The following is a 19,460-nucleotide window of genomic DNA, read 5'->3' as shown; positions in this document are numbered from 1 at the left end:
TCCCATAAATAATCACAATGTAATTTGTATAATATATTTCTTACAATTAGAGAACAGCAGTGTGGCACCGCTTTCAGTGTTTATTTAACAGTGAACAGTAATAGGACGCAAAATTGCTTAATGCTTCAAAATTGTAAGTGGTACTTAAAGCGTTATTTTTAGTTTGCGTAGTTTAAAATTTTTCGTAATTTCAGCGTAGAAGGGAAAGTAGATTTTTTTTTTCATTATGTTAAAAAGTAACAACGTAAACGTAGTTAATAATAAACTAGTTCTCATTTCAATGTTACAGAATTTTAGAATATTTAAAATGTTATTTGGTAGAAAATTTCCGAATCAATACATTCCCTGGCTTGCTTCGTTTCTAGTTCAAGGCCTTAACCAATAAACCATCCCCATCGCCATAACTTTGCGTATTACCCTTTGGCGTAACATGATGGCATTTAAAAACTCCGCAAACCTATGCCAGCTTAATTAATTCGTATAAACACGAAGGCCTTGAAATGAAGCCCTCGTAAGTATTTGTTTGATTACTTTATTTCACGTTAAAAGTAATTAAAAAGTCAAGGTTGTTTTACGAATTAAGTTCTTTGCTGCTTTTTGCATGTTATGCTTATGAAATTTAAGTAAATTTTAAGCTCTATGTCATATTTATGAATAGATTTCTATTTTTTATAAAAACACAAACTTTCTTGACTGTGGATTTTTTTTGTATTAATTTTTAAATTCAATGAACAATTTTTGGAAAGGTGCATCACTAGTTTTTGAACCTGTTCTTTCAAGCAACACAAATCATTCACTCTTCGTGATAGTCCTACGAAATTACATTGAGATAAAAATAATATACCCAATCTATTTTCGTCTCCTTCGTTTGACAGCCATATTTTCAATGTGAGACAGGGAGAAACAAACACTGAAACTCACACATGAGATATTTAAAATTTGACATCATTTTAAAAGCAAATTTAATAAATCGTGAATAGTGGTCCTAGAGTTTCTTGCTGTGGGTGTTTATATTTTTTATTTTGGATTTTTATATATTTTTCACAAGTAATTTGTAATGTTTTTTTAACCGGATCCTTTAATTAAAATACACATTAATAAGAGTTATCGCTAAAAACGTAAGTTTTCTAGTGTTATTTAAATTTAGTGATTAGAAAATTACGAATAGCTTTTATGTGTAACAATTTCCCGTGAGTATTTACTCGTTATCGGCATTTTAATAAGTAGACCAAGTCTTAAATTAAAGTGTAGTTTATCTAAAAGTTATCTGGAGTGCGTGCTGTTTATATTTTGCTCGTTGATTGTTATAATTCGTGTTAATTTCATCTTCCTGTTATAAATTGATGTGATTCGGACACGACGATTCTTTGTTACATTTGTAAGTCTGTTATTACAATTTTTGTCTCTAAAGTTTATTCATAGACTGCTTTTATACAGCTGTGTCGTAAATTGTCTTTCATAACGTAATGACAATTGGCTCCGTATTTTGCATATGATAATTACATGCAAAATTTTGTTTGTTGTCTGACTAGCAGTATTATCTTTATTGTTTATTTACTTTGAGATTGTCTGTCTGTCAGTCGTGTTTACTTGAAATGTGAATATCATGTCATCTTGTGCATATTCTCTATTCTTCAGGAGTATTTGGGAGCTGGGTATGTTATTATTTGTTTTTAGTAGCCAGGGAATGAAGACAGACTGTTTATGTGTATAGGGTGTGAAGTTGTTGGTGTATATTATGTCTTTTAAATAACAACATTTATTGGCTTCTATGGCTATTGTAAATTTACCATAATGCCAACCTATTCAAGTACAAATACAAGCAAAGGCAACTCCTCATACAGCCGAAATTGTTGGCAAAAGTCTGGTTGTAAATAAATTGATTTAATGTTAATACTGAATGTTATGCACTAAAAGCTTATTTATTCACAATTATGATAAAATAACACAGCACTGATCTTTTGGCACTATATTTACACATAATTTAATATGCCAAATTTATTCTAAGTTATGTATATAATATACCTGTTTATGATATAAATTGTTAAAAGCCACATAAATTGATCTTGTACCGTTGTTGTATTGAATCCATCCTATTAATATAGAAATTATGTTGTTTATTATATTTCTTATGACAAAAGTCTTATTAAATAATATTACTGGAATATTTATTGATTTAGAAGATTATTGTTATAGCAGGTTTTAAATATAATAATGGTGATAATATTCTGCTGTTTCCAGTGTACAAATATTTTATTATGGTCTATAACAAAAAATATCAGTGGTCAAATGGATTGTAAATATTAGATAGGCATTCTCTTTTCTTCGTAGGAATGTCATTTTGAAACCAAACACCTAGAGCCTGTAACAGGCACAAAAGTGTATGAAAAAATGGCCTACCTTTTATCTAAAAAAAAAAATTGTGGTTTTATATTATCTTACTACAAAGCAGTTTGTAGACTTAAGATCTGAATTCATTTATTCATTGAAAAACATTAGATACCTAATATATTTAGATACAACAATATATTTAGATAAAGATGCAGTATGAGTTCTTACTGGGACATTAAGATAGACAAGATAGTTTCGATATTAATATTTTTTATTGATCATACATTTGTCACTATTTACCCAGTTTATAAGCTATGTTCTCGCTCAAAAAGAGGTCTGAATAGAGTTTAAAACAATAGGGATGATAACAATTTTTTTTTGCAGTGTCCGTCTTGTAGTATTTGTCCCGCAAACATAAATTGACCAAATTACAATGAATGAAACTTACGCGTGACGTCACAATTGAGTATAAAGTTTACCATATTGTTACGTCACAAGCCCCCTCTCCTAAACTTCAAAGCAGTTAACCTTTGTCAATTCTCGTTTTTCTGAAAAAGGAAAAAATATGTGTCTCATACTTTTCAATTGTCTAACTGAGGGACTAATGAGATTTTGTACTTTTATACCCAGTCATCTGAGTCATCATCCCTGTTGTCCACTACTGTTTGTAAGGGATGTAAGAGTGAGACTGGTCATGGATTTGTCATCACTAATCTTTACATTTTCAAACAGAAAAAATGACATAGGAAATATTGACACTAAATATTTTCATCCCTATGTAAAAAGAGAGGTGTTAAGTTTGACAATCTGTCTGTCTGTCTTTGGCATTATAGAACGGATAGAGTGATTTTAATTTAATGATGAACCTTGAATGGTTTATTATTTGTGAGTGTCCTCAGACATACTTGGTAGGTAGAAGTGGGAAGAATAACCGAAAAGTCTATGCATATACTTGAATCTTCAATGAATGAGCACTGACAGATCAAGAGAGTTCTAAACACCGTTTTATTAGAAAATTGCGAAAAGGTTGTCGTAGGTTTTGTAAATATCAAGTTTAATTTCAATATTGTATCAAAACAGCATTTTGTACTATTTTAAAGGGATAAAGAAAATACACATAACATTTCCGCCTTTTGTACTCATCATATTTGTTTGTGTTGACCTAAATTGTTTTTCCTTATGGTGTACAATAAAGAGTATTCTATCTATCTATCTATTTCGCCTATATAATAAAAACAGTATGAATTGGTCTATTGTTAAGAGATAACAAACATACACACAAAGGTTCACCTTTCTAATATATTACTGTACTATTTCAGATGTATTTCGTTCTCGCTAGCGGGGTAGCGTCGCGCTGCGCGCAGAATGGCGGAGGAGCACGCGTGCCTCGTGCGCGCGCGATCCGATTCTGAGGGCTCGGCCAAGCACAGCTTCGGTACCATGACGTACACCGAGGACAGACTGAGCGGTGAGACTCATCACTAGCATCATCTATGACAGTCTAGCTACAAATGGAAAATGATCCCACGGAAATGTAAAATTAGGATGAAAACTATCCTGTGCTAATCCTTGGTATAGACAGGGCGCTACGGCGAACATTGGGGGAGGCCTATGTCCAGCAGTGGATTACAAAAGGCTGATGATGCTGATGATAAACTATCTACGTACCAAGTTTCGTCTAAATCCGTTCAGTGGTTTTTTGCGTGGAAGATTGCTCTGTTTCCAAAAAAGTATTGAATATGTATTTTTTCTTTTATCTCGTGAACAAAAAATTAAGGTGGTACAGTGATTTAAAATCTCCTGTAACGTCACTTACCAGTAGGCTTTATAACAAGCCACCAATAAATGCCATACTATTCATCTGACGGACTAAACAGATTTATATTATTAGACTTAGGGCCGATTTTTCAATCGTCAGATAACTTTTATTTGACGAATAACTTTGACGTTTTGACAGCTTTTGTATAGAAAATTTGTCAAACGGCCATATTTATTCCTCAGATAAAAGTTATCTGGCGATTGAAAAATCGGGCCTTAGTCAGATACCATACTGAATATCAAAAGAGTTTTATTGAAACTAGGGTTGTTTTTTAATCCTTTGATTTTTAAGATTGGACCGAACAGTGACTTTCATCGTAATCGAACTCCTCCAAAACGGCTCGACCGATTGTCATGAACTTTTCTGAACATATTCAATAGGTCTGTGTCACGGTCATCTATTTTTCATACCCCTACGACTTTTAAATGCACTATAACGAGACCACTAATTACAGTACATTTTGTTGTCCAGGCACAGAAAGCGGCGGCGGCGAGCCGGGCAACGTGAGCCACACGGCCGCCAGCCCGCCCGACCACGCGGCTGACGCCAACGAGAGCGGAGAGCTCCTCGACTATAATGACTCCAGCGTTCTGGAGCAGTTCCACGAAGATGCGTTACGACAGGTTGGGATCTTAGACTATAACTAGCTGTTACCCGATCGCTGCAGATCTTTTTTTTTAAACAACTCCCGCAGTAAGTAATTTAGGCCTTGTGTCGCGGGGGGTTTTACAAACATACAAATCACACGCACAAAATACCCAGACTCAGAACAAGCATTCGTGGATCACACAAATGCTTATCGTACGCGGGGATCGAACCCGCGACACGTCGCGCACAATCGTTATAAATGCACTTTCTGATAATGACAAAAGTGGAAGTGATTTGGGAGGCCTTTACCCTGCAGTGGTACGTTTTGAAATAATACGTAATAATAACAAAGATTTAACATAAATAAATAAATAAACAATTTAACATCATTCAATACATAATACATATATTTCTATTCTGTACATACTGTAAAATTGGAGTGTCTGTTTGTAATATTGAAATAACCGTTATTAACTTCATGCTAATGAACTCTGTACATAAACAAAAATAGGGTTAAAAAAATCCGTCTGTTTGTATCGTCTAATCGCTGAAATAGCCCGACCAATTTTGATCAGGTTGCTAATGTAATAAGGAGTAACATACTCTACTTTAATTATAGAAAATTTAATTCCACTCAAAGTCTCATTTATAGCTTTAATAATAATACCACATCGTTGTTCACAGGCTGGTTGCGGCCTATCCCAAGGTCGTGTGATTCTGGCGGTGGGCCTGGCTGTGGCCGGCGCGTCGCTCGAGCTGGCGGCCATACCCTTCATACTGCCCTCTGCCGAGATCGAACTCTGTATACTGCCGCACGAGAAGAACTGGCTCGGTGAGTTGTTTAAAGCATTTTTCGCGTAAGAGTCGAAATATAAGCGTTTAATGAAGCAACCGTATATATTTTTAACCAATACTACATTAAGGAATTTAATCCGTTGTGTCGCGGGGGTTGCACAAACATTCAATACGCATGCACAAAGACACCACAAGGCTCTTACAAGCATTCGAGGATCACAAAAATGCTTGTCCTACGCGGGGACCGAACCCGCAACACGTCGCGCTCAGTGGGTTTGGCGTGGTGACCTCAACCACTCAGCTATTCGTGCAGTCCAAAGTTTTATAGTAACTATCGTGAGAATGATTCATTATTAAATGATGCAACATTTAAATCATGACTTGCGATCGTTAAATCCCAATAAATACGCGTGAGTAAACCGTTGCATCATTTAATAACCTATGTATGATCGACAAATAGTGTGTAGGAAGAATTTTGACCTCATCAGATGTACCTGTGACACGTTGAGTGGCAAGGCTAATTTTTTGAGGAAAAGACAGAGCTGACTTCTAAATACATAGCCCCAGCCCAATAAGTCGACCAAACGCTTTGCGAGTTCTTTTTAAAGAACGTGTGCACCTGGTCCCCATGTCCCGAACGTTTTATCCTAAACTGCTCAAAAATTACCCATGATTCAGATAATGCGATTGAGTGTAATGGAAAAAATTGAACTCTCGGTCAACGACCTCTGTATCTTAGTTTGTAATGTGGCTGATGGGTTTAGTTTGTATCGTACAGATTAGCTAAGGTAGCACAGAAAACTTATAAATCATGGTAAGTATGTAACAATCTAAAATTGAGGCTTTTTAGGAAATATCCCATGCTTTGCTTTCATTCATGCTACGTTAAAGAAATACTTATTAAATGAAGACTTTTTTGCATGTCCTGCAAGTCACTTATACGTCCTTCAAGGATCGGACAGGGTTTATCTGTATTTTTTTCACTAATTCACCCCTATTCTTCTCGCTTTGTGTAATTCTTGTTGAAGTTGTGTTATAACAGTTTGTACTCAAATTTTTGTGTTTTATTTGTTTTTCCTTATTCTCTTTATTTCAATAGATATTTATTTTAATTTCCTATCCACAGTGATGATCAGCCTAGTAGGCGGTTCCATAGGCTCTCTCGGTTGGGGCGCGCTGGCGGAGAGGCTCGGCCGACGTCGCACGCTGGTCTCCTGCCTCGCTGTGAACGCAGTGTTCGCTGCTATAGCCGCCTTCATGCCCACATATGGGACCTTTATGATGGCCAGGTATGTTACTGTAGGTAGGACACTTTTGATGTATAGCAAGGCCAATGAGACGAGATAAAGAATGTAAACAAATACAAATTTTATTTGAATAAAGTACGGTAAAACGGGGTGAATACAGGTATTTTTGAGTTGAATAGTGATGAGGTTTGTTAAAATTTGGACGTTTAACAAGACAAAATATAAAAATGATATGAACATTCTCAAGCTGTTCATAAAATCATTGTGTTTAAGTATTTTTATGTCGCCAAATGCATGCGATTAGAAAGTTGTAGTTTTGACAAAAATTTAGGAATGAACTTGTTCAGCGAGCCGCAAGCCCTACTCGACGGCCGGCGGATCCCCGCGGCCGGCATCTTGTAGTAATATTCATGTAATTCCACGTGCCGGCATCAAACGCGGCTGATGTTACCCTTCGGGTAGGTTTAGTCAGAAGAGTCTGATACTAAAGGTCTTCTCTCCCCCCCGTCAATGAGGATTTCCCCGGCTTAAAAAAAGAGGGATGTATATGTATACTAATATTATACAGGGTGGAAGGGCGTCATACCGATCCCGTGGTCAAGGGGTTCTGGACATGATTCCAGACCCCCCTGTGTGGAATTTTTCATCGGTCTTTTGATGAATCGGTTTATTCATGCGGCTTGCTGGCGACCCCGCCCCTGTTTCAGCTCATGATTGGATGATGAATTGTTTTGTTCAATGATGTAGTACGGGTTTGCTAACCACGCGGGCGAAGTAGCGGGCAACTGGTAGTCTGTGATGTGAGTCCGTTGTGCGTCAGGTTCTGCTCGGCGACGGGGTCGGGCGGCGTGGTCCCGGCGGGCTGCAGCTACGTGGGCGAGCTGGTGTGGCGGGCGCGGCGGCGCGCGGCGCTGGGCGCGCTGGCGGGCGCGGCGGCGGCCGGCACGCTGCTGGCCGCGCTGGCCGCCGCCGCCGCGCTGCCGCAGACCGGGCCCTCCACGCTGCACGAGAACAGGGAGCACTTCAGCGCCTGGCATCGGTGAGCACCTGCACACGACACTACTCAATATTAATAACCCACAAATATCATTGTCAGCCCATATTCGTTCACTACCTAGGCGTCCCCAATAGCACGTCATCAAGATTGTGTATTGTAAAAAAACGATTTCCGCACTAATTTAATCCCTTGTATCGCTTAGGGTTAAACAAACATTCAAGTCACATTCAGATCAGAACAAGCATTTGAGGATCACACAAACGTTTGTCTTACGCGGGCATCAAATCCGCGAGACGTCGCGTACTTACAAACCCACTGTACCAGTCGTGCCGCGAATTCATTCACCGCGTATGACAAGCACTTGTGTGATCCAAGAATGCTTTTCCGAAGTCTTGATGTCGTTGTGACTAAAATATTTGGGAAACCCCGGGACAAAAGTATCAAATTCGATATTTTAATATAATAATTTGCTGATAATTCTGGCCTTCACCGACGACTGTACCTTTTTTAACACACATTCCTTAGCATTCAGATTGTAACAGTCACTCTTTGCCTCAGGTACCTCCTGCTGTGCACGATACCGATCCTAGCGTCGCTAGTCAGCCTCATTTGGACGCCGGAGTCACCGCGCTACCTATTGGAGGTGGGGCGGGAAGTCGACGCCATGATGGTGTACCAGGTATGTGTGACGTCATACACTGATACTCTGTAATAATGTATAATGTTACACTACTGGATAATCTCCGACGTATTCTTCTTATAGTTGTCTCTTGAGTTTTTCAGCTGTAGGCAAGGATTACACCAATTTACATAGCTTTCTCCTTGACAGTGATAAGGATAGACATTTAAGACAGACATCTAAGGGGTGCAGATAGATAGTTGTTGTCTTCGTTTTGGATCTTGAGTTACTGAAAATCTAAGTCACCGTAAAATACACAGAATTAAAACAGCGTTCTACAGTTGCCTTTCTCTCCTAAGACAAAGCTACGAAACTCGTTGTAGATAATTAATTTTCGTGATTGTCTGCAGAGCCTCCACCGCAACAACCAGTTCCGTCTGTGCGGCAAGGCGCCCGTGGGCGCGGCGGCCGACCCCGAGTACCGCCTCGGGGAGCTGGCGCTGCCCGGCAAGCGCCGCCCGCCCGCCCTGCATCACGTCCGCCACAGCGTCAAGATGGTGAGCCTTACATACACACAGACACTCCACACCAACAACCAGTTCCGCCTGGGCGAGCTGGCGCTGCCCGGCAAGCGCCGCCCGCCCGCCCTGCATCACGTCCGCCACAGCGTCAAGATGGTGAGCCTTACATACACACAGACACTCCACACCAACAACCAGTTCCGCCTGGGCGAGCTGGCGCTGCCCGGCAAGCGCCGCCCGCCCGCCCTGCATCACGTCCGCCACAGCGTCAAGATGGTGAGCCTTACATACACACAGCCTTTTCTCGTGCCAATTTTTACGGTCTTGTGCTAGCCTCATCCAGACTCGACCCGAGACCATTACTATATCACCAACACATCACCAACACATCTTGCTCCCGGACGACCGCAGCTTCTTTTGCCTTGCCTTGACCACCATTCTGTCACCGCCTTACTCCATCTGACGTCACTTCGTCTAGCCAAGTGGCCTGCCCACATTTCAGCCTCGTTATCGCAGTACCGTCGTACGTCTCTTTGGTTAATTTTCGAAATATCCACTTAGACTTGAAGTTCGTTGGCCTAGTATAATTATATGTATGTATTTCTCTTGCTTACAGTTCTGGCAGTCGTTTTTCCAGTTATTCTCCAGCACGTATAGGAATACGACGCTCTCTCTCGGCGGTATACTGCTTTTTAGTATGGCGATACAGGTAATTATATGAAAAAACAGTAGTTGCTAGATTTTAATATAATAAAAATGATTTTTTGAACACACAATGTCCGTCAGTGTCACTGACTGCACGGATAACCGAGTGGTTGAGGTCACCACGCCAAACCCACTGAGCGTGACGTGTCGCGAGTGCGATCCTCGCTTAGAACAAGCATTTGTGTGATCCACGAATGCTTGTCCTGAGTCTGGGTGTCTTCGTGCACGGGACTTCAATGTTTGTGAAACCCCCCGTGATATGAGGATTATATTTTTTTTCAAGGATTATATTCCAACTTAGTTGGGAAAAGGCTAGGCCGATGATGTTTTTATAAAACTTGAATATGAACTTTACATTCTTCAAAGAAAAAATAATAATTAATAAACTCTAATTTCGTTACAGTACTACCTGTCATCATACATACCAGCAACAGTAGTTAAAATGGAAAGCGACTTGTTCCAAGCATCGAAACGCACCATAGGGAACACTACTTACACTGACGTGCACTACAACACTACCATGGAGAACGTAGTGTATTACAACGTGACGTTTCAGAAGTGCACTATGAGAGACATGTTGATGTCACACGTCGCCTTCAAGAACTGCTCGTTTTATAACGTCGCGCTGTCCAATATTAAGACGTCTTATACCACGTTTGAGGGGTGCCTGTTTGTTAATAGCACGTGAGTATATTAATAATACTAGCTTTTACTCGCGGTTTCACCTGATTTCGTCGTTATTTTAAAAGTTTTTATTGTCTTCTTGTCACCGTTTAAACCTTCCCTAGACTGTTACGAATGTTTCAAGACTAAAATAAGCCAAATCGGTTCAGCCGTTCCCGAGTTTAGCGAGACTAACGAACAGTTATTCATTTTTATATACAAAAAGATTGTTTTAACAAGAAAACATGTAACGGTCTTCAAATAAAAAAGTTTCTTAGACAAACTCGATGACATTTTTTTCAATTAAGGGAAAAAACTGTCAACAAAATCATTTTATCCTGTTGGGAGTTGAGGGGTAACAAAAACAAATACAGACGATTTGAGAGCCTCCGCCTTTTTGAAGTCGGTTGAAAATTGTAGGTCAGAAAAAGTTGTATTTAGTAACCCCGACTCACAAGAATATAAGTAAATTGTTCTTAAAAAAAATCGTATTTAAGACTTGGAGATAATATCGATTCGGGCAGAGGAATTGCTTTAATGATTTAGTTTGTTATACGAATGGGTAGAAAAGTGCAAAAATATGCAATTACGTGATTTGGTTTTAGATTATTTATCCATAAAAGTTTTATATATATTATTTTAATTTTAATACATACTTTCCTTCCAATACTCCCCCTCTCAGTATAATCTCAAGAACATGAATATTCGACGACCTCCGTAGTCGAGTGGCCGGTTTCAAGGTCCTGGTTTCGATCCCCGGTCGGGTCAATGTAAAAATTCACATTTCTACATTGTCTCGGGTCTGGGTGTTTGTGGTACCTTCGTTGTATCTGAATTCCATAACACAAGTGCTTTAGCAACTTACTTTGGGTTCAGAACAATGTATGTGATGTTGTCCGCATTTATTTATTTATGTATACTAAAAACAAACATTTCTTCCAATATTAACTAACTTATCTTCCAACACATGTACCTCTCAGTATAATCGACACGGACATGGAGCTGGGCCGCGAGCTGGACGCGTGGTCGCGGCTGGTGGGCAGCGTGATGCGCGGCATGTCGGGCGCGTGCGCGCGCCACGCGGACCTGGCGTGGCGCCTGGCCGGCCTCACCGCCGAGCACACGTACGCCGCGCACGCCATGCTGCTGGCCGCGCTGCTCGCCATGCTGCCCCTCAACATGAGGCCGACGCGTGAGTCACACTCACTGTATCAAGCACACACTACACTCAGTACTCAATTGTTTATTGCGTTCCATAAAGTACATCAAGGTCTTAAAATCTAATGATACAGAACCATTATGGACCCTGTCGGGCACAGCAATATCTTAGGAGAGAGGAAGCTGTAACAAATAGCCTTATATAGTACATATGCCTATCTAAAATTTTATTTTATCTTTTTATGTATTTAATTAATAAATGCGCATTATAATTTTATATATCATATGTAAGAAATATTTTATATGTATTTATGTTGGTACACAGTATACAGTAGAGTATTTGATAGATAAATTTGGTATTTTTTTTAGATTTTAGGTTGTGAAAATACCATATTTGCAGGTACCCAATGCGACAGTGTTGGTTTACATATTAAAAATAGAATTAAAAGTAAATTATACAACAAAATACACAAGTAAAGACGTCAGATAGAAAGGTACCACGACACTTAGAATACATAATATAAGCAACACACATAACACACTTTACTTGAAAAAAAAAACAACTAATCATTTCAAATCAAAATGTCTCCTCCACAGTGGCACTATGCGTGGCCTGTGTATTGCTGTCTCCCCTAGTCTACATATCACAGAGCGAGACCGCGCTTTACGTCGTAGAGGCGGCCTACAGACTTCTCATCACAATCATATTCTATACCGTCGGACTGAATGTTATTGATTCATATCCACATAATTTGAGGTAAGTGTTTAAAGGTCTAAGAATTTTTATGTATAATGGATAAATTTGAACGCGCGGTCAATGACCTTAGTTGAGTGATTGTTCTGAAAAAAACTTAATTTCTGTTACTTTTTCCGGAGCCCTTTTGTTCTAAGGGTTTTTTTTACAAAAAAGTATCCTTAAGAGTTTTTATGTGTAATGGATAAATTTGGACGCGCGGTCATTGACCTTAGTTGATTAGTTTGGAGTATTTTGGAGTATTTTTAACTCGCAGTCATTTCGATTGCTGTTGATTAGTTCGTAGTTTGGAACCGGTAGTCGAAGATTCAAGTCCTGAGTCGTCTATTTTGAGGTTTACGATAATATTAAGCGTTTAAAAATAAATTCCCGTAACTTAAATTGGAAGTTACGCATGAAGAGAGAAAATTTGTTACTAAACGTGTAAACAACCAAGTGAGATAATATTATTACGCGTGCAAAATCAGTCTTCGCTGTCTTCCGTCGTCCGTTTTTCTGTCTTCTGGAAGTGGACTCGCGCCGATGTTTACCCCTAAAAGTCCTTTTTCCCCGGGAAATCTTCACTTATTTTCGCCATCTTAGTTTAAACGAAGGGGTACGGCTCTTTCCGGTTAAAACTACCGGAGTGCTTCACCCTTCCCTTGTATCTACGACCACGGGAACGCGATGTCCGACTACCGCGATAAAATCAGTCGAAATCCTTTTTTCCGCGGTTTAAATTCTCATGGACTTTTTGTGTCCTTCCTCTTACCCGGCTAAAACAACTTTTTTTGCCGCGGTGAGACGCTAATGACTTCAACCCGCGCCGAGAGCATGGCGTCGGGATATGTCGGCCTTTCGCCGACTAAAAACATCTCAGGCCCCTTCAATTGTCAGAACCAAAGCCACGTGATCGCTCGCGTATGCTTAGCGGGCCTTGGGCCGGCATTTGTCCTATTGGACTTCTTCTCGAAGGGTTGATTTAAAAAACCAAACCCTCATTCCTCGTATGACCGCACGTGCAGGTCGACCAATTTGCCACTTTCTTGGCCTGGTAGCCGATCGGGTGACAGAGTATCCTCCCTGAACCTTGATCTTTCCTTAGGGTGATTGCAGGTCGTATTCATTGGCTAAAAGCACTTGAACTCTTCTCCATTCCTTTTATTAGGGAACGCTTTCATGGAACCATGGAAGTTCTAGGTTAACACACTTAACACTGATTACGTATGTATGTGTCGTGTGGTACTTAGATGCAGCGCGCACGGGCTGCTGGTGTCGGTGTCGCTGCTGGGCGGCGCGGGCGTGCGCGGCGCGGGCGAGGCGGGCGCCGCGCCCTCCGCCGCGCTGCTGGCGCTCGCCGCCGCCGCCGCCGCGCTCTGCGCGCTGCAGCTGCGGCCCCGGTAGGTACGAGTACGTTGTATGAAGGGTGGCTGTTGCCCGCGACTCTGTCCGCGTGGATTTTAGTTTACAGATTTAGATAAACAATATTTAATCCAAATTTCAAAGCCATAGTCCAGAAAAAATAAGTAAAAACCCGGCATAACAGACCTTTTTTCCAGTTAAAAAGTAGCCAATGTCCTTCCTCAGGCTCCAGAAAATCTGTTAATTCAAATTTCATTACAATCGGTTGAGTAGTTTTGACGTGAAAGCGGGACAGACAGAGGTACTATCGCGTTTTTAACATTGGTAAGAAAGTAAGGATTGCAGCGTATTGCCATACACCGACACAGAAACGCGGATTCCGTTGCACAGCGATTCAGGTTTAGTCATTAAGTGTCTGACACTACCCATTTCCTCCCCCGAAGAAGTGGGTGTCCGTGAGAATTACAAAATAGATACGTAGTACTTAATGTACGTGCGTAGAGAACTATGGAGGAAATTGTACTTGATAGCTTGTTGGTACAATTTTCTCCTACGTTCAATGTTTAGATTCTTTAGATGGTGAAATTTAGTCTTAACTGGCTTAGAGTTTATACAGAGAATATGTATGTTATGTAAGTGTTTGAATAGTGGTTAATTAAGGTCACCACGCCAAACCTACTGTGTGCGACGTGTCGTGGATTCGATCCTTACGTAGGACAAGCGTTTGTGTGATTCACGAATGCTTGTCATGTCTGGGTGTCTTTATGCATGTGACATTTGTGAAACGTCGAAATAATTAAATTCTCTTGTGGGCGATACGTTTTTAAATAAGGGATAAGGGAAAATGATATTACAATAGGATTTATTCTTATGATTAGAATGATTGGAAACGAGATTACTTAAGAGACGGAGTATAGGATAATTTCGAAATAGAGAACACATGAGCATAATTAGACAATTACTATTGTTATAATAGAATTGTTATAATAAAACAATTATTATTGTTACTTTTTATCTTTTTGTAGTTTGAATGAGACGAATGTTGTGATGAACTCGCATGGAGGTATGTTAGATGTTGTTTTGATTCAGGAGATTATCGGTGCACCCAAAACATTAGTTACCGCTTCCGAGGGCATAGTGCCATTGGATGCCTATCACCCGGCACTACACATTGAGATAGGAGTCGATGTAAGTCACTGCAAAGAGTCTATTGAGCCCAGCAACATAGACAGCGCTAAGGATTGGAACTTCCGTAAATGTGACTTCAATAAACTTTATCTTTCACTTACCGATCAAAAAATTTGGAATAAGGTTTTAGAATCTCACGATGTTAAAACAGCTACACAATTTTTTTACAGAATCGTGTATAATATATTTGATCAGTGCACGCCTAAAAAACGCAGAGGAAAATCGTCAAACAGGCGATATCCTGTGTGGTTTACAAGCGACATCATCCAGGATCAAAGGCGCAAGTTAAATCTCCATGAAACTTGGAAAAGAACTAATCACATTAGTGATTACTTGCCGTTCTCTAATCTTAGGTCAAGTCTTAGAACTCGTATTGCAGACGCGTATTCTTTGTACGTGAGAAATATAGAGGATAATATTAAACGTAATCCTCGTCAGTTCTGGTCACACATTTCCAGCCTAAGGTCCAAAGGTGGGTTTGAACCGAATGTAACATATAAGGGTTCATCTTTTGCGGGAGCCAAAGCGGCAAGCGCTTTTGCTGATTTTTTCGCGTCTGTTTTTCTGTCTGATGATCCGCAACTTAATGCTGATCATGTTGGTATATCTGACCGTTCCTCTAACAGCAATTACATTAACATACCCCCATTGTGCCCTGCAGACATTATTAAAGGCATAAACAAGCTTAAATCCAACAGTTCTACTGGCCCGGACAACATCCCTCCCTTTATAGTTAAAGACCTAAAATATATTTTGAGTGATCCTCTTTGCCACATTTTTAATTTAGCCTTACAGACTGGTACATATCCCTCTGAATGGAAAGTCTCTAGAGTAACACCTATCCCTAAAACCAAAAACAAAAGTTGCGTCGAAGAATACCGCCCAATCGCTATTCTATCCTCCCCAGCTAAGGTCTTCGAAAACATCCTCCACAATGGCATATACGAACAAATGAATAAGTACTGCTCTGGTTACGTATTATGCCTATGCAAACGCATGGTTAAACTACGGCGTTATACTATGGGGTAATAGTACAGACGCATCCACACTTTTCATACTACAAAAACGACTTATTAGAATATTAGCTTACATAGAAAACACAGACAGCTGCAAACCCTTTTTTAAAGAACATAAAATTCTAACCCTTCCCTCCATATATATCTTAGAAATATGCAAATTCGTTAGACATAATCAAAAACTCTTCACTACACGCGAACACATACAAACTAACTATACACTGCGACACAAAAACAGGCTAAACCTACCAGGGTCTAAGCTGACAATACACTCTACAAGTACTTTAGTAATGTCAGTCAAAATATACAATAAATTACCAGATAAAATTAAAAATGAACAAAAATGTAACATATTTATAAACAATTTAAAACAATTCCTCATCCAAAAATGTTATTATAGTATAAAAGAATATTTAAGTGATAAAGTAAATAATTAAAACAGAAATAAATAAATAGTGTTAATTTATATAGAATAATAATAAAATATATTTATAATTTAAATTCATAGAAATGTAGATATGAATACCAAAACCAAATGTAGATAAGAATTGTAGAAATACTTTACCTATATTATTATTAATTTGTAAAACTGAAAATGTTATTAATAGCCCTCCTCCAAATTCTTATTTTTGTTATGCCCGACAGGGCCCACAATGCTCCAAAACTAATGTATCTTGTGTACCTACCACCTAAGTTCACATTGTGGAATGCAATAAATGTATTGAGTATTGAGTATCTTTGTAATGAGCAGCATGGTTTCAGAAGTAAAAGGTCTGTTGACACAAATCTTCTGACACTTGTTGACTATATCTCGTCTAGTTTAGATCGCGGACGTCAAGTAGACGTACTGTACTTCGACTTCCGGAAGGCATTTGATAGGGTTAACAATGACGCGCTACTAAGGAAGCTTAGCAAAATAGGTTTTTCACCATCTCTCCTCCGCCTGTTTGCAGATTATTTACGTGATCGACAACAGTTTGTTAGGCTAGGTGCGTACGTGTCAGACACCTATAACACGTGTTCCGGTGTGAGTCAAGGTTCCATCCTGGGGCCTCTTTTATTTCTTATTATGATCAACGATCTGCCCCAAGTCCTGGTTCATGCAAGATGCCTCTTATACGCTGATGACTTGAAACTGTACTTGGAAATTAAATCAGAACGCGATAGTTTCGCACTACAGCAAGATATCGATGCAATTTACAAGTGGAGCGTTGACAACGAGATGGAGTTTAATCCTTCCAAATGCTTCGCTATGACATTCGGGCGAATGAGGCACCCATTTAACTTTGAATATCATTTAAACAATACTGCTATCACGAAGTCTACAGCCATGAAAGACCTGGGAGTCACATTTGATCGAAAGCTTACCTTCCACGATCATATGGTCTCGGTAGCTAAACAATCCTACCAAAGGTTAGGCTTTGTTCTTCGCAACTGCCGTGATTTTCGTACTGATCATACTAAGAAAATAGTTTTCAATGCACTCGTACGTAGTAAGCTGGAAACCAGCTCGTGTGCGTGGAATCCACATGAAAGTACCTATGCACTTTTATTAGAAAAAGTCCAAAAGGCCTTCCTTAGGCACCTATATAAGCAAGAATACGGGTACTATCCATATCTCTATCCGACTAAATTCCTACTGGGCTGCCTCGGTTATAACTCGCTGAACGTAAGGCGAGCACGAGATCAGCTTGCAATAGCTTGTAAGACAGTCCGTGGTACTATCGATGCTCCTGATCTGCTAAAGGAGCTGGCTCGCTTTTATGTCCCAGATAAATACTGCAGGGGCAAAAAGCACAGACTCTTTGCCGTGCCTGCATGTCGTACGGTGGCACGTGCTAAGTCGCCAATCCCACGCACTCTAGCTGTGCTTAATAATCTCTTGGATCTTAATCCAACAGCTGATCTGTTTGCGGATGTATGGCCGAAGATTTTGTCGGTATGCCTGAAGTACTGTGAGATAAATTTATGAAAGTGTTTTGTTTTTATGTTTTTTTTATTTATGTTCTAATTTGTTTAATGTTTAAATTTGTATAATGTATATTTTTTAATTGCTGTAATTGGTTTTTCACCGTTGTAATTGATTAAAATAAATAAATAATTATGTTAAAAAAAAATTCCTTGGTAAAATTGTTTGCAGCATTTGTCTATTTTTTTTTTACTTGTAAAGTGCTTGCACCTTTAATTCAAAGTAGATATGGAACAAACTTTTAGCCGTTCGGGTAATTCTTCCTAGACTAGGGAAAGACTGGGGAACATTGAGGAAATTCTCCCTTAATATGGTAAAATCTTGTAAAATCCTCCACGTCGTCATTATAATTTGTCATTTAAATAATTACTAGAATTATTAGAAATCTAGCTAAAAGAAATACCATGCGTTATATATACACATGATTTGTCACTTAATATCTGAACATCTGAACTGACTTGAATGAATGAATTGAATATATTAAACTGACCAAGTATAATAATTATATTTATTTTCCTCCACAGATAAAACACAGGCAGTGCAAACTATCAAGTATCGACAAGTTCCATAGACGAACAAAAACTTTTTAATTTATGACCTTATAACCATAGAGGTTATAGTGTAAGTAAATCTATGATACGACTAAAGTTGGGTTTAATTTTTTTACCGACGAGAAAATTGAGGTATTTCTTCATCAGTCGGATTATTTTTTGTTTAACAGCTAGTTAAAAAGACAGTTTATTTAAACCCAACTTTTATTTTAACTTGCCATCACGAATACCAAAGTTATGAATTATAGACCTTATGCGATCACAATGGCTACTAAAGTTTCGATTGCTCTAGAATAACTTTAAGAGCGTTCTTATTTCTTTATGAATAAGGTCCATTTTTCATTGTACACGTTGATGTATAATATACCTAGGTGCAGACTCGGAACATCTGAAACGTCATCCAAATCATATAGAATCTGTGTGATTTGTACGTAGTATCGTGGAAAACTACTTTATTGGCATTTGCTGTAAGGTTCAAATTGCGATATAAATGTATACCATATTAACGAAGGCTGTGGTTATTTGCATACAACATGGTGAAAAGCAACTTTAAAGTCATGTCGTTAAGGTTAAATTTGGAATACACATTCATACCATATTTACTAAAGCCGTGATCATTTTGCACATAAAAGTCACCTCAAAAACCAACTTTAAGTCTTAAAAGGTAAAGTTCAATTTACGATAGACATTTGTACACTATTTATTACTACGATGACGTATTAGATACTGTTTTAAAAGTAGCTTTTGTTCAAGAAGCGCCATCTAAGGTTATTATACATTAATGTTAAAACGTGATTTTGAAAGTACTGAGAAATATTGACGAAATAATTAAAAAAGACATCGGTTATATTTTAAATGCCATTACGGTGCATATATTATAAATGAATGACTTAAAAAAAACATGGAATTCTAAAAAAAAAAAGTTTTTGAGGTTTTTTGAAAATGGACAATATCGTTATATCGATTCAAAGAAAGTTGTTCATATTTATGCAAAGATCCGGTGTTTAGAATATAATTGAAATCTTATTATATATGTTGCGAACGAACAGCAATAACACAGCATACATATAGCAATGAAAAGACAATTGAACAAAAAATGTCTGAATAATCTATTCCTATGTAAATACTTAATTAAGCTTAGTGCGCGGATTTTAGTCGAAATCGATGTTAGTGGTGTGCCATAGTCGATTTTAGTGCA

General features: G+C 38.8%; 1 protein-coding gene across 1 annotated transcript; it reads left to right on the top strand.

Annotated features, from left to right (window-relative positions):
• The first annotated feature begins 805 nt into the window (after window positions 1-805).
• On the top strand, window positions 806-17,714 carry LOC113504314. Its single transcript, XM_026886569.1, has 16 exons — window positions 806-1,118; window positions 3,651-3,799; window positions 4,622-4,773; window positions 5,423-5,570; window positions 6,660-6,822; window positions 7,601-7,673; window positions 7,725-7,819; window positions 8,336-8,456; window positions 8,807-9,193; window positions 9,534-9,626; window positions 10,026-10,306; window positions 11,266-11,477; window positions 12,041-12,200; window positions 13,427-13,576; window positions 14,564-14,726; window positions 16,494-17,714. The coding sequence occupies exons 2-16, from the start codon at window positions 3,697-3,699 to the stop codon at window positions 17,712-17,714; spliced, it is 3,522 nt and encodes a 1,173-aa protein (XP_026742370.1). The 5' UTR covers window positions 806-1,118; window positions 3,651-3,696.
• Window positions 17,715-19,460: the final 1,746 nt, after the last annotated feature.

Source organism: Trichoplusia ni, chromosome 21 (genome assembly GCF_003590095.1).
Source record: "Trichoplusia ni isolate ovarian cell line Hi5 chromosome 21, tn1, whole genome shotgun sequence".
In the NCBI taxonomy this organism is placed as follows: domain Eukaryota; kingdom Metazoa; phylum Arthropoda; class Insecta; order Lepidoptera; family Noctuidae; genus Trichoplusia; species Trichoplusia ni.
Note: the sequence above shows the minus strand (reverse complement) of the source record. Positions and strands in the feature narration are given on the sequence as shown.